Source organism: Podarcis bocagei, assembly GCF_964188305.1.
Source record: "Podarcis bocagei genome assembly, chromosome: 3".
NCBI lineage: Eukaryota > Metazoa > Chordata > Lepidosauria > Squamata > Lacertidae > Podarcis > Podarcis bocagei.
The window spans coordinates 55516014-55532126 of NC_138127.1; the positions used below are offsets into that span (position 1 = coordinate 55516014).

Below are 16113 nucleotides of genomic sequence, written 5' to 3' on the forward strand. Positions count from 1 at the left end.
TGATCTTCAGATGAGGGGTAGTATAGAAATTTATTAAATAATAATAATAAAAAAGAATTCACTAATTAACATTAAGAATTCACTAATGCACATACAAACAAAATTAAGTGGAAGAATACCTTTGAGTATGGTATTAGCTGTTGGACATCATGTATTGCAAGCAAAGGATGTGTGGGAAGAGTTGTGCTGAAGTATTGGGTCCTGTCCAGTGGAAATTTCTAACATTCAAGCCTTACATTTGGGGGAAGGTCCCATTTATTTAAATGGAACTGTCTTTCTAATAAATATGTTAAAATTTATGGTCTAAATATATTGACCTAAATCTATTGAATCCCAGGTATTTATGCCTGCTGTGAACTGCAGTACCACTTGACAATTTCAGAGCAGATTCCAGATGCATTATGAGCTTCTGCTTTCGATTTCAAAGGTATGTGGATTCCACCTGAATTATTCCCTTGCACAGACTACTGGCAGCTTAGAAATGTGTGTTCTTCTAACCTGTAGTGAGTACAAGGGGATAAATCAGGAACATACTAGGTCTTCTCCTCTAACAGTTTGGTTGGCTTTGGCTGGTGTGAGGGTTTGATTAGCTGCTTGTGCGTGAAAACGTGCTCCCTCAGAGTTTGTGCGCCCCCACAAACCTCCGTGTGTGACGGAGCTCCTCAGACATGTCTGCTCTAGTCACTAGTAGTGTCCGACAGTGGCTGCCTGCGGAAGCGTTTCCAGCAAAGAAGTTCCTTAACGGAAACGCGTCTCCTGGACTCACGGCGTGACAGTTTCCTGCGAGGTATGGGTCTCCCTATGTGAGACTCAGATACCTCCCCACTGTTTTCGCTGGAAGCGTCCCTGAGCCCTCCCTCCTGCTCACATTCCCTCAGAGAATCACTCCTCCCCCTGCTGGTCCCTGCTTCAGCAGTTGAGTCTCTTTCATCCTGCCTGAGTCCCTCCACCACCTGATGCTCTGATGGCAGTTCCCTGACATCCACTTCCCCTCCAGGGCCCCCCTCACCCCCTCCCAATTCCTCCCCCCTGGGAGGTGAAGGGCTAAAACCCCGAAACGAATCTTCCTCATCTTCTGACGTCTCGAACAATTCTCTCCATCGATCGTCGTCCTGGCCAGCTGAATCCTCCTCCTCTTCAGAATCTGGGAACCCCTCCAACTCCTCTTCCTCGTCGGTGGTGGCAAAGTATTCCCTTCGGAACCTCGCTACAGGCTGAGGTTTACGTGGGAACCTCTGATGAAAAGTCTCTATTAAAACCTCGTCATTGACATCCTCTGCCCTAACCCAGGTGTTTTCCGACTCCGGTTCCCCTTCCCACATTACCAAATACTCTACTTGATCTCCCTTCCACCTGGAATCGAGGATCTCCGCTACATGGTAGCTGTGTTCCTTCTCCTCCATTGCTGGTCCCCTAGTGACCCTCCCCTCACTGTCTCCTCTATACGGTGACAGCAACGACCTGTGAAAAACTGGGTGCAGCTTCATGTGGTTCGGTAACCGGAGCCTGAAAGCCACTGGATTGACCTGCTGTATGACTTCAAACGGACCCAGCCTTTTGGGTCTTAATTTCTTACAACCTCCTTTGAATGGCAACCCTTGGGTAGACAGCCACACCTGGTCCCCCACCCTGATGCTTTCACCTTCCCTTCTGTTTTTGTCTGCTTGCCTCTTATATTCCTCCTTAGCCCTGTTTAAGTTGAGTTGGAGCTGGCGATGGATCGCTTCCATTTCTTCCACGAACTGTTCTGCAGCTGGAACGCTCCAGTTCTCCCCCTCCCCCCCTGGGAAGGCTCTGGGATGGCACCCGTGATTAGCCAAAAAGGGGCTCATCCCCGTGGACACGTTCTCTGCATTGTTGTAGGCAAATTCTGCCAACGCCAGCTTCTCCACCCAATCATTCTCTCTGTCATTAACATAACACCTCAAATATTGTTGGAGAACCCCATTTGCTCTTTCCGCCTGCCCGTTGGTTTCAGGATGACGGGCCGTCGAGAAATTAACCTCTACATGCAGTAAGCTCATGAGCTTCCTCCAGAACCTGGAAGTAAATTGTTTCCCTCGGTCTGAAACCACCCTCAAGGGGGCGCCATGCAACCTAAACACATTCTCTACAAACAATTTGGCGGTTTCTTCTGCTGTAACCGCATGTGAGCAGGCTATGAAGTGGGCCATTTTAGTTAACAGGTCTACTACAACCATGATGGCTGTTTTCCCTCTAGACCTTGGCAGATCAGTCATGAAATCTATTGCCACTGCTTCCCACGGTCTCTCAGGTGTGGGCAGTGGTTCTAATAAACCAGCCGGCGCCTGCCTCTCCCCCTTGGCTCTTTGGCATTGTTCACACCCTCTCACATACTCCCGCACATCTTCCCTGACCTTGGGCCACCAAAATTCCCTGGTAACCAGCCACATGGTTTTGTGTTGCCCAAAGTGCCCTGCTGTGGGGCTATCGTGCAGCTGCTTGAGTACTTTCTCCCTCAATTCCCCTTCAGGTATATATAACGCTCCCTTATAATACAATGCCCCATTTCTCTCCTCAAAACCACCGGGTTTGTCTTCCTCCCCTCTGAGATCCCTGAGTTTCCCCTGGGCGTATGCATCCTGCACCGTACCCTCTACCAATTCCCTTTGCCCCACCAAAGTCGCCCCACACACCCAGCGGTCCTCTGGAATGATATGGGTTTCTTCGGGTGCTCCCTCCCCCTCCAAATATTCAGGTTTGCGTGAGAGAGCGTCCGCCCTAACATTCTCTGGGCCTGGCACATAACAAATCTCAAAGTTAAATTTGGAGAACTCTTGGGCCCATCTCAACTGCCTTTGGTTGAGCACTCGCGCCGTTCTCCAGTACTCTAGATTTTTATGGTCCGTGCACACTTGCACTTTATGTTGTGCACCAACTAGCAGATGCCTCCATCTCCGGAACGCCTCATGAATAGCAAGCAGTTCTCGGTCGTACACCGTGTAGTTCCTCTCGGATTTGTTCAGCTTCCGCGAGAAGAAGGCACACGGACGCCACTCCGACTCCTCCTTCCCCGGCTGCAGAAGAAGCACCGCCCCTATGGCTCTGTCAGATGCGTCTGTTTCCACCCTTAGCTTCTTTCGTAAATCCACATGCAGAAGTTGTTCTTCAGAGGCGAAGGCCCTTTTCAGTTCCTCAAACGCTCGCTCCGCCTCCGCCGTCCATACAAACTTCTTCTTACTGCTGAGACAGTCAGTGATGAGCGCCGTCAGATGGGCGAAGTTGCGGATGAACTTACGATAAAAGTTTCCAAACCCTAGGAACCTCTGCACATCCTTCTTGGTTTTGGGTGTTTTCCATTCCAGCACTGCCTGTACCTTGCCGGGATCCATGGCCAATCCCTTGTCTGACAGGCGGTACCCCAGGAATTCCACCTCCTTGGTATGGAACCGACACTTCTCCAGTTTGACCCACAGCCTGTTGGCTTGCAGTCTGCTCAACACTTCTCTGACGTCTCTCACATGTTGCTCCTCATTCTCAGAATACACCAACACATCATCTAGAAAGGCAACGCAATTCTTGTAGAGCAAAGGGCCCAGCACGTGGTTCATAAAAGATTGAAAACACGCGGAGCCTGCTTGTAATCCAAATGGCATAACGAGGTATTCAAACGCCCCCAAAGGGGTAAACATGGTGGTTTTCCATTCATCCCCTTTCCTTATGCGTATCAGGTTGTACGCCCCCCTTAGATCCAGCTTTGTGAAAATCTTTCCCTTCCTCACCATGGTCAAAATATCATCAATTCTGGGCATAGGGAACGCCACCGGTTCAGTCACTGCATTCAGCCGCCTAAAATCACATACAAGTCTCGGCTTGTCCGCATTTTTTTTGTCCACAAAGAACACTGGGCTCCCCCCTGCTGCTTTGGACTCTCTGATGAAGCCTCTCTTCAGGTTCTTGTCAATGAACCCTCGCAACTCCTGCATTTCCCTGTCTGACATGGCATACAACTTGCCCACGGGAAGCTGTGCTCCAGGGAGTAAATTGATCTGACAATCAAAGGGTCTATGAGGTGGTAGTTGGTCAGCTTCCTTCTCACTGAACACGTCGCTGAGATCTGCATACTGTGGTGGTACCTTCACCTTCCCCATTACTTCAGTCCCTGCTAGGGTGGCTTGGGCCCCTACTGAACCCTTCTCCCCTTTGCAGTGTTCTAGGCAATGTGCTGAACCAAAGGACACCACTCTTTGATGCCAGCCAACCAGCGGATCATGTAGAGCTAGCCAGCTCATTCCCAAAATAATGGGAGCGCCTCCCAGGGTGGCCACATTAAACGCTATCAGTTCTGTGTGCCTTGCCACCCTCATTATCATTGGGACAGTCTGCAAGCGGACTCCTCCTCCCAACAACTCCCTGCCATCAATCGTGGTCACCTGCAGGGGGTTGCTTAAAGGGATGGTCTGTATCTGGTGTTCAGCAGCAAACTCCTTGCTCATAAAATTGCAGGAGCTGCCTGAGTCCAATAGCGCCTTTATTTTTAGGGGGTGCCCATTCTGCAGCTCTAGCGACACTTCCATCACTAGAGCAGGTCGAGGAGTTTCTGGCACGGGCACTTTCACTGCTCTTTGGCCTGGCTGCAGTGCCCCAATTGTGGCAACCAGGCGTTGGCTTTTACCTGCTCCTCTCCCCCTTCTTCTCCCCCCTCAACAGCTCCCACCATCCCTTGCCATTCCTTCCTCTGGGGGCAGACTCTGGCAAAGTGGCCTGGCTGTTGGCAGAGATAGCATTTCCGGGGGCCCTTTCCCTCCTTCTTAGCTCCCTCGCTGGTTTTTGAAAATGCGCGCGCGCGCGCTGTTCCGATTTCCATCGGCTCTGCCGGCGGGAAAGCTGGCTCAGGAATGTCTGGAATGCGGAACTCCTTCCAACGTTCCCCTCTCCCTTCCCGCCTCTCCAAGGCTCTTGCCTCCTGCCGCGCTCCTATGGTCAGCGCAGATTTGGTCAGCTGATCCATAGACTCCGCCCTGGGGCTCCGTGCCAGCTCGTCTTTCACCCCCGAAGAAAGACCTTCTTCAAATAGCATTTGAACGGGTGCCGCCGATAAATCCCAACTCAGTCTGTGAATCAGCATGGTAAACTCAGTCCAATATTCACGGACAGATCGACTCCCCTGCTTACAAGCCATTAGCTGTCTGCGCACCACCCCTTCCTCAATATCGCTGGAAAACATGATATCCATTGCACGAAAGAACTTCATTGTGTCCTTTAGTATGTCATTGTGCGTTGCCATTAGGGGTCGAACCCAGTCTCTAGCCCCTTTCTCAAGATGCCCAATTACAAAAGCAACTCGCGATTCCTCATCAGGGAACTCATCGAACTGCACATTAAGGGCATATTGCATCTCTGTCCTAAAAGCATGGTAGTCCTTGGGGTCCCCCCCAAATTTCTGCACCAATCCTGGTACCTTTCTGGGGAATTGAGTGGCTCTCCCCTTCTTGTCTGCATCCTGAGCCCTTCTCTCCTCCAGCCTCGCCGTCTGCAGGGCCAGTTGAACCTCCAACGCTCGGTATCTATCTTCCAAGCTTGGACCAGCTCCAGCCCCTGCTCCTCCGGTTCCGGTTGGTTCGCTCATGATGCCTTCTCTTGCACAGGCAGCGTACAAAGACTGTCGGACTGCTGTGAGGGTTTGATTAGCTGCTTGTGCGTGAAAACGTGCTCCCTCAGAGTTTGTGCGCCCCCACAAACCTCCGTGTGTGACGGAGCTCCTCAGACATGTCTGCTCTAGTCACTAGTAGTGTCCGACAGTGGCTGCCTGCGGAAGCGTTTCCAGCAAAGAAGTTCCTTAACGGAAACGCGTCTCCTGGACTCACGGCGTGACAGTTTCCTGCGAGGTATGGGTCTCCCTATGTGAGACTCAGATACCTCCCCACTGTTTTCGCTGGAAGCGTCCCTGAGCCCTCCCTCCTGCTCACATTCCCTCAGAGAATCACTCCTCCCCCTGCTGGTCCCTGCTTCAGCAGTTGAGTCTCTTTCATCCTGCCTGAGTCCCTCCACCACCTGATGCTCTGATGGCAGTTCCCTGACAGCTGGTAAACGGTATTAATTGGGAACCACTAACTATAATAAATATAAAAATAAATGACAGAATATATACTGTATCCAGTTTTTAACATTTTTCTTTTCTCCCATAGATAAGGCCAAAGCTGTGACTTTCTAGCAGATAGCAGTCATGAGATTGATAGTCGATGAGAAAAAGTGACTGTGTGGGGTTCCTCTGCACAGTGCCAGCCAGCTGTTGATCATTTGTAAGCACCGTGGGGTCTTATGTAGTACCAGAAACTAGGCCTGTAAGTCCTTTTGCCAGCTTTTCACTTGGCAGGAGGAATGAAATGGGAAGAAACCTGTTTTAGAGCTGTTTTGCAAAAAGTCACAAGTGCTCATTTTTGCATTGGGGAGGAGGGGTTCTGAGCTTTATCATTGGCCATCTGTTTGCGCACTCTAAAAAAAAATCTAGAGCATTAAGTAGCAAACTAGGACACCTATACCTAGCCACCTTTCTAGGCAGAGATCAAAGCAACAGGGAACTTTTAAGAGCTGCTACTGGCTTCATCAAAAGCGGCAGTCTTGATGTTCAGTTCTCCTGTGACTACACTGGGGAGCATGCATGCACAAACTCCAAAGAATCCAGTGTATCTTGTATGACGATTCTGTGAGTGTTACAAAACATTTCTGCTCCAATCCTATACCTCCTTACCTGTGAGTAAGCCCCAGTGAACTCAGTGGATCATGCGTTTGAGTAGGCAAGTCTAGCAATATCAATGGAGTGTCCAGTTCATCATGTGTTGCATGATGGTGGGAGAACTTTAAATCCCCATTTGCGACTTTGTCACAACAAACTTTTAAGTTAGGTCACTGTTACTCATATTTTACAAATGGAATACTGATAACTGGTGGCTTGGTCTAGTCCACTTGAAGAATTCATGACCTGGCATGTATTTGAAACTAGATCTCTACTCCAGAATTCTACCTCCAGGAGCACCTTGGCTCTTAGCATTTGAATGAAAAAGAGTATGCATTAATTTTGGTTTTAAAATTATTTCTATTTTATTTTTTAATTTACAAAAAATGTTGTTTACAATTTTAGTATGCATGCAGTATGTATTCTAAGTGGTGGACCACTTAATGAGGATAAAGAGGAGATGGAATAGCAGAAGGTATTGAGAATACTTAATTTCTATTGGATAAAAAACACCACTCAAAGGGGGGGATTAATGTTTATTGGCTGTAAAGAAGCTTCTCTGCTCTGCCAAGATTGGCAGAGAAGAATTGTTCTTTTTGGTTAGAAGCTAAGAAGAAAAAGATGGAGGGACAGAGGAGGGCTGATCTACCTAGAAGTTTGTAAAGCACAATCTATGAGATTAGAATGGTCTGTTTTGAATAATCTGTTGGAATAGGGTAGGACTGATTCCATCCAGCATCCCCAGTTGGGGCTGGGAGTGGGAGAGGCCACTGCTTGAAATTCTGGAGTGCCGGTGTTGACAGTACTGAGCTAGATGGATAAGTGGCCGAATTAGGTATACATCAGTTAGCTCCCTATGTTTAAAATTGGGAAATATTTATGTTTCAACTATGTAGCAAAGACCTGTTCTTTGTTTTTAACATTGTAAAAACTGTGTGGTATTCAAGTTTGGGAGAATCCTGCACTTACCACAACACCACCAAAAGGTTGTCTTTTAAGAGGTGGCTATATTTGTAGCAGAGGTGACTACATCTAGTTTTAGGTGACAGGCCAGAACTTTCATTTTTACCTGTGCTTTTGGCCTTTAATTTGAAGTTTTAAAGTGTTTGTGGCATCTTTGGATGAGGCAGAATCTGCTAGACCTCTCATATTTGCATAATGTGGTGTTTCCTCACCTATTGATTGTGTTTATTATCATTGATTTTAGTATTTCTGTTGTGTTTGTAAATTTAACAACAATAATAGAAATCAGATAATTATTTTCAGAAAAAGTCAGCAGTGGCAGCTACTGTGTTTGTAAATGAGGTCAGTAGTCCTGCAAACTGGGAAAATATAAAATATCAGTGAATAAGTACATGGGATGAGCTGGATGCTGCACAGTGTAACTAGCCATGATCAAAAGCAATTAAGGCAAAGTAAAATAAGGGTTGATTAGCTAGTAGTTGACTAGTAGAAAGATTATTGATGTATTTATATCTCTGGACTGAGAATAACATACCTGATGCTGCAGGGGATTGGACTAGACGACCCTTTACAATTCTATGATATGATAGGTGTCTGCTAGAAAACTACATCAGGATGCTAGATGAGGAGGCGCACAAGGAAGCAAAGAACATGAGCTAGCACGGTTAGATTCTTGCACTGTCAGTCAACTTATTTTGTCCACAACATTGACATGACACTGTTCTTCTGGTTCCAATTAAGACAGTATAGATTGCATCAGGGAGCAGCTTGGGCCTTACATAGCAACTGCTTCTCTTCTTCTTAGGAAATCCCAGTTCCATATTTGGAGAACCACGGATTTAAATAGAATGAGACAGGATGTGATTGGTATATATTCTCGGTTTAACATATTAAAAATTGATAACACTGATACACCCAGGGACGAATTTTTCCATCTCCAAATGCAGAACATTATTATGTTGCTCTTTCTCTGCTCTCTATTTCTCTCCCGTTTTTGTACTTGGTAAGTCACTAAAGCTCCTTTGAACATACTGAATATTAGATAGGGGATTATAGTGTCCTCTTTTTTAATACCAGGCATATTTGAGCAAATTCATTTACTGTAGTAGTAGTGGTAATAATAATAATAATAATAATAATAATAATAATAATAATAATAATAATAATAATAATAATAAACAACCCTGGACAGTGTGAGCAAGTAATGGTGTGACTGAAGAGCAGCTTATTCATATTTCTGAGAATCAAATGTTCAAAGTCAAACAGAAAAGGACCTTTTAATCTTTTGGAGCTAACGCTGAGTCTTGTGTTAAGTAGCAGTTGCTGAGAAATATTTTGTCGAAGGAATCCCAAGAATTGAAGCTTCTTATCCGAGGAATAATAGCTGAAGAAATAATTATGTCCTCTTCCTGTTTTGGTTTTATGCTAACCAAAAGACACATTTGTGGAGGCTTGACAACCCGTTTATTCCTCTTTTTTTATTTTGTTTTATTTTGTTTTGTTTTATTGCGTTTATATCCCTCCTTTCATCCATGGAGTTCAAGGTGGAGTAGATGGTTCTCCGTGTCATCTCCTGATGATATTCTCACAACCCTGTGAGGTACATTAGGCTAAGAGGCAGTGACCATCTCAGTGTGCTTCATGGCTGAGTCCAGGGACTTGAACTCTGGTTTTCCAGGATTTAGTCCAACACTCTACACTGTCTCTCAGTTTACAGACTTGCTGACAAGTTTCATTCATCATTTTGGAATCAGTGGTCGCTATAGTGTATGTACCCTACCCACCCACCTTTCCTACTTTTATTTAAAACCTATTGTGTCACTTTCAGGTCCTGCATGTTATGTGATTTAATTTTATTTTAAAAAGGTTTTGAAATATTTTTCCCACCAAAGTTGTAAAACGAGAGTATATTGTCAGTACATGATACTGAACAAGATCTGCCATCTCATTTGGCACCCTCAGTTTCAATGTGCACAGTTGTACAGTCCTGCTATTTAAGTACATGTGTGTATATATAATTCTTTATTTTTTATTTTACAGAATTGGAAGCACCCAAGGAGTCCCAACTCAAATAAGTGACAGATGGCTTGCTAGACTGCCATAGCCAAACTGCGACACCAGATGCAGCCCAAATTGCCAAGTTGAGGGAGTGCCTGTACATACTGTATGTATGCATACACACACACACACACATATATATACAAACACATTTCTGAAAACCCACAGACTGGCAGTTGCATACTTTGGAGAGTTTTTGCCATGGATGAAAATTAATTCAAGCACCAGATGGAGCGACCTGACAGCACAAAGACCAAAATCCCATGGAATGCCATCTGCTACTAGTGGTCAGTTTGCCATACGGTCTGTGGCAAGTGGGGAAAAACCCCTTCCAAGAAGCAGCATAAGAAAAACACCCTCTGCACAGAGCAAATTACACAAATACCTCTATGAAATAAATAAAACAGTCTGAGCGGAGGGGAGATTGATATTGGCATCCCTGAAAGCGGAATAATGCGCAAATCTCTGGTGCTTTTCTGCACTGGACTTTGATCGATGCAGTGGGGTTTTCATATGTCCGCCTGTTAAGTTGTGACAAGTAATCGTGTGCTGATGACTGAAAGCAGGCAAGTTTAGGAGCAGTGGGACAGATCTAGGGATTGAGCTTCCCAGACTTTATCATCCTGTATTGAGTTTTGCAGCTCGGTTTGCTGCTTTTTCTTCTCCTGATTACTGTTAATGCAGTTCTTATTTCGGTTCCTTGTATCATGGTACAAATATTTGACAATAAATATTACTCAAAGCATTTGGAACACTTTTTAAACGCATTCTACAGCTGCAAACGTGTTAAAATTATGAATCTGCACTCTGGAGAAATATCAATAAGGAAGGAACCTATTGGACGCACAGAGGAGGCATGATGGGAAACCGTAGAAGGAAAGGGAAGTTGGATTTTCTGTGCGGCTCCCCAGACTATTTCTAATTGGCCTTCTTGAATCCATCAGGATCTGCAAATAATCGCTTACTTGATATGCTTTCAGCTCTGGCACTTCTTTTAACAAGAGGATGAAAAGCGAGTCCTACAATTCTCTCCTAGTGGAAAAAAGGGAAAAGACAAAGGCATAAAATAAAATAAAAACAGCCCAAACTATTGGAGTTTACATGAGGTGAATGTCTTTGTTTGAGAAGCTTAAAAGGTTCAGAGCATTTAAGGAACAACAAGAACACAACGACAGCTAAGTGCAAAGGGGCTTTTCTTTTCATGCCTGCATGTGGCTGTGAGTTGTGAGGAAGCAGGCAAGGCAGTGTGATAAACAGGGACTCCATTGGAGGTGGTGGGGAAGCCGCCAGCTGCAAAGGAAATGGGGCAGCCTTTGGATTGCAGAGACTGCTGGGTTGAACAGTGAGCAGTTGAGTTCAGAAAGGGCTTTCCCACCTGGCTTGGCACATTGGTAACTGCCCAGAACTCTGGTCTTCGGTCTCGCGCGGTCTGTGTGCCTTTCCCCCCACCCCTTTATGCAATCTATTTCAGCTTTAGCAGCGGAAATTTATCTGACGGGGAAGATCTGCCAGAGGGTGGCTTTGAGGAAAGATGAATGTCCGAGATTCATGAACGTGTGAAAATCCAACTGAAGGAAATATTTTTAAAGCCTTAAGTTACTTGAAACCCACACATCTGCAAACCTTTGTCTCTGGAATCGCATCATGCTATACTGGAAATCTCAGGCTGTACGATGATTATATCCATTTGAGCAAAAAGACGGCTTGCCGTTTCCTTGAACGCCTCTTCTGCAGTAGCTGTTTCTCCAAAGGATAAGTGTACCCTCACTCCAATGACTCCAAATCAAAATGAACCTGGTTTTGTTTTGGTTTTTTTAAACATTACGTTTTCTTAGCCGACTGTCGTCATCTTTTATAGAGAAATTTTTCACTATGCATTTGGTGGATATTTATAAAAACTGACCTTCTCTCTCCTCCCCACTTCGTATTCTGATCTGTCGAAACTCTTGAGGTTATCAATAAAACAGAAGCGTCAGATTTACATTTTCTGCACTAGACATAGTACTTTCTTATGCCAAAAGGGAAATATATAGCAAAGCATGTATGCCGCAGTGGAACATGGGCCTGTTCTCTGTAGTGATTCCAACATCCTCTGCCTCTCTTGGAAAGGCAGGGTTCCTAAAAGTGAGAAGGAGAAGCCTGTATGCCGCAGGCGATATTATGAGGAAGGCTGGCTGGCGACGGGCAATGGCAGAGGAGTTGTGGGTGTTACGTTCACCTCCAGCCATTGTAGAAGAGACCGGAACACTCCGCAACGCATCAACTTCAATTTAAGGGGCCACAACAGTGAGGTGAGTAAATGCTAAGCTCTTAAGTTTCAGTTTAGAAAGGTGAACACAGTGGTTTGTTTTGATAAAAGGGCATTTGTGCCAAATAGGTAGATTACAGAAAAGCCTTAGGAAAATAAATGGAATTGCTGCTTGTCATCGCCCCGCCTGCTTCAGTAAATAACTGTGATGGATTAAAGTTTATTATCGGCAATGCCTTGCCGTAATCTTTATCATTGGTAATGCCTTGCTGTAATGTATGCATTGGTTGTCTTAAAAGAGAAAGCAGACGTAGCCCACATGGTCTCTACCTTCCCCAGATATTGTTGGACCCCAACTCCGTTCAGCCCCGGATAACTTGGCCAGTGGTCAGGGACAAAGAAAGCTGGAGTCAAACAACACCTGCAGGGCACTAAATTTGCTATGCCTGGGCTTACCTTTAGAGCAAGACCAAACAGGTTCCAAATAAAAAAGGAAATGTAAGATGCATGCCAAAGTTTGATCAGGTATGGTGCACGGTGAGGCCTATGCCCTCCCACTGCTATCCTCCTGGGCTCTCCCGACACCTGTACATTGAACAACCTGTTTGCATAAGAATATATAGGGACCAAAGTATACATCATAAAATGTGGGCTGTGTACAGGTGTGAAATCCAATGTGTATATGTAAGGAACTGGGGATACAGTGGGCATGCCAGAGACAGGATGCTTTTGTGTTGCAAACTTCCATAGAAGTTGATTGGAGATGGCATATTGGGAACATCTACATCAGAATATAGGGTTTTGCTGTCAGCACCATTCTGGTGTGTGAACTTTTAAGATCTGCTAATGTGCTACTCTAGTACTGCTTATCCCCAAGGGCATAAGCACTTCCTTATTTTTATTTTTATTTTCTGGAGGCAAACAAAAGTACTATTGTTGTACAAGGTCTTTTGAGAATGAAGCCTTTGTGCAGTGAAACTCATGTTCCAAGATATGAGGACTGATTCTGCAACTGTTTTGTTTGCTTTTTGATCCTACTGGTTTTGTTTTTGTATTTAATTTATTACTGCCTGCTTGTATTAGTTATATTTTTCTATTCTTATGCTGTAAAAAATCGTATTGGCTATAATTGCAGGAAAATGTGGGCATAGTGTCCCTTAGAATCTGTTTGTAAAATGCAGGTGGAAATTAAATGCTGCTGAATACTTTGTAGTATAGTAGAATTATAATGGAAAGCATTCCAATAAAAGCCACTTGTAGAAACCTGCCTCATTCATGCTCCTCTCCAATTCTAGGGAAGACCCTCTGATAACAGATTACATAGAATGCCTGGAACAGAGACCTCTTAAATGACTCATAGAGCCATAAGCAATTGAATATGACAGCCTCCACAGTGCAGCTGTGGTGGTGCTTTTTCTTAAAAAACAAAACAAAACCACTACTGCAAAGTAATTAGATTTAAATAATGGTTAGAGCCTGAAACTGAAAAATGGCTTATTCTTACGAGGAATCCAAAAGTCTCTTTAAAAATGGCACACACGTACCAATATAAAAATGTGTGGAACGAAGCATAGTTTTTTTGTTGTATTTTGTGAGATAATGCTTCATTCTAAAGCAGACTTATGCTAACCCTAACTTGGTTTAAAAGCTTTTATGAGCTTGATTTAAAGCAAGGTCCAAAATGGCCATAAAAGTACTGTTTTAGATTTTGATCAGGGGCAATCTTGATTGATATATAGAAATTTAGCATGGGAGTTTAACATAAGAGACCAGGCATCAAATCACAGCTCATCCATGAACACGCCTGGTTTGCACATAGCACTTATACCATACTTTAATTTGATCACCAGAACCCAGCCCAGCAGCTAAACCATAGTTTCTTAACCACAGACAAACCATGTTCGTAAATCGTTGTTGGTTTATAAAGCTTGATTAATGTTAACTATAGCTTAGTGTTATGTGCAAACCAGGCCATTGGATGGCTTTATCAAGTCCATTATCCCTCAGCTTCCAATTTCCATTTACAAAGTGGAAATAATGATGTATAGAGGAATGTCTTGTATGTGCAAAGGGTTGTAATGAATTCAGTACAGAATGATGTCATAAAAATGACATCCAGTTGATTTCTCTGTCCCACGCTATTACAGAAGGCCACCCAAAGCTCAGGAGAAGCTTATAGGGGGCTGTTGGGTAGGAGGAACTGGTGGAAATCAGGGGCTGTGCCTTGCATCAGCAGAAGTGCTTCTCCTAGTTCAGCCTTCCCCAACCTGGGGACCTCCAGAGGTTTTGCACTACAACTCCCATCAGCCTCAGACAGCATGGCGGATGATGGCAATGATGGAAACTGTAGCCAAAAACATCTGGGAGATACCGAGAGTGGTGTACAACGTAATCATAAAACCAAATAATATAATTGCATTTTTAATATGTGTATTAGAGGAATTGGCCAAACAGTGGCAGACAATTTCAACTAATTAAAGAGCAGTCCCCAGTCCCACCCCCCCTCATTGCTGAGATTCTAACAAGTTGTGGCTTTTGCCTGCTCTTCTGTTTAGGGCTGAGATGAATACACAGGGATTCTAGTACAATTCTAAAAGTAGAATTGAGGATTGCTTGGAATGAAAAAGCCATGGGGAATCTAGAGAATAAGACAGAGGGTTGTATCCAATGCTAGCCCTACTCATCATAGGACCATTGAAATTAATGAACATGACTATTTTTGGTCAATTGATAATCAATTAATTGTATACCACCCTTCATCCTGTAGATCTCAGGGCAGTTCACAACATAAAAGTACACTATAAAACCACAAAATACATAATAAAAAAGAGCAAAAACAAACCGATACTCTCCCCTCCCACAACACGTTTAAAAGGGTAGTGGATGTTAATTAGCCAAAGGCATGGTTGAAGAGGAACACCTGGTGCTTAAAAGTGTATGATGAAGGCACCAGCCAAACTGCTCAACTCTGAGTGAAACTTGGTTGGATACAAGCCAGAAAGTACAAGTGAGTTGAAATCATGGTGGTTTGGGAGAGATTGAGTGGGGAGGCAGAATGAAAAGGTTATTGTTTGGATTTGAGATGTATAAGAAAGTAGTGTTAGGGGCTACACTGGGGAAGAGTGCTGAGAGTGACCACCAGAGAGCGAATTACTTGGCTTGGAATTACTTGTAGATGCGGCTCTGAGGTCCTACAATTGGTGCTCGTGTGAAGATTTTTGAAGGATTGGTTTTGCTCACACATTTTTTTAAAAATAAAAAACATGCTGTTTCTGATTATTTAACAGTGTTTCGTAGAGTTCTGTATGCCTGCCTGAGAATTAAATCTGTCCTACTAAAATGGAGTGTGAGGTTCTGCATATGTCTTCCCAGTGACTCCTGTCTACGTGCAAGTGACTTCATGTTTTTGTGAATTAAACCAAAATTGTTAGCATGTTCAGCAAAACGGAAAACTAATTTGCTTTTAACTTCTGCTCAACTGTTAAAGCTGATTTCTGGGAGTGAGTCTACACAGGCCGACATTAATTTCTGTGAAGGGTCGGAGAATACCAAGAAGGCCTTTTGGCCAGGGAGATGCAAACTACCTCCCTTCTTGCTTTTGTGAGAGATCCTTCAACATGAGAACAAATCTGACCATATCTTGGAACATTTTACCAAACCTGAATTATACAATCTACCAGTTATCCCAGGGGAGAAGTACTGAGGATGAAGGCTGCATTTCTGAGCCGTAATAGCTAGAAAACAATTCCACCTTGATTAAAGTGACTTGTCTAAAGATGAAATCTAATAGTTTAAATGGTTAAGAACCCAATTAAACACCAGAAACAGTTCACAGTGTAATTGATCACAGTCCTCCGAATAATTGCCTGTCGGTACAATAGCTGTTTTGTTCTAGGACAGGGAGCAAATTATATAGGCCCTTGTCCTTGTACTAATAACAAATAAGCTCTTGGTTAATCTCTCAGAGTGTAATTGTTTCATGAGAGCAGTACGAAGAAGAGGTTTGTCTTGAGTCTTCCTGTTTTACCACCTTAGAACTGACAAATATTTTTCTCCTCGTGAATGAAGGGAACCAAAACTCAACATCCATCCAAAATGCCTTATGCAGAAGATACACCAAAGTATAAGCACACACAGCGCATGCATC

General features: G+C 44.2%; 1 protein-coding gene across 4 annotated transcripts in view; it reads left to right on the forward strand.

Annotated features, from left to right (window-relative positions):
• Positions 1-16113, forward strand: part of TULP4 (TUB like protein 4) — a 111900-nt gene that overhangs the window by 24033 nt on the left and 71754 nt on the right. For 2 of the 4 annotated variants that reach the window (XM_081187525.1, XM_081187526.1), the window contains exon 2: positions 9701-12009. In XM_081187525.1, coding sequence (XP_081043651.1) covers positions 11758-12009 — 252 coding nt within the window. In that variant the 5' untranslated portion in view covers positions 9701-11757. Of the gene's footprint in view, positions 1-359; positions 428-6243; positions 6264-9700; positions 12010-16113 lie in introns of those variants that run through there. The other 2 variants (XM_081187527.1, XM_081187528.1) reach the window with 2 other exon arrangements.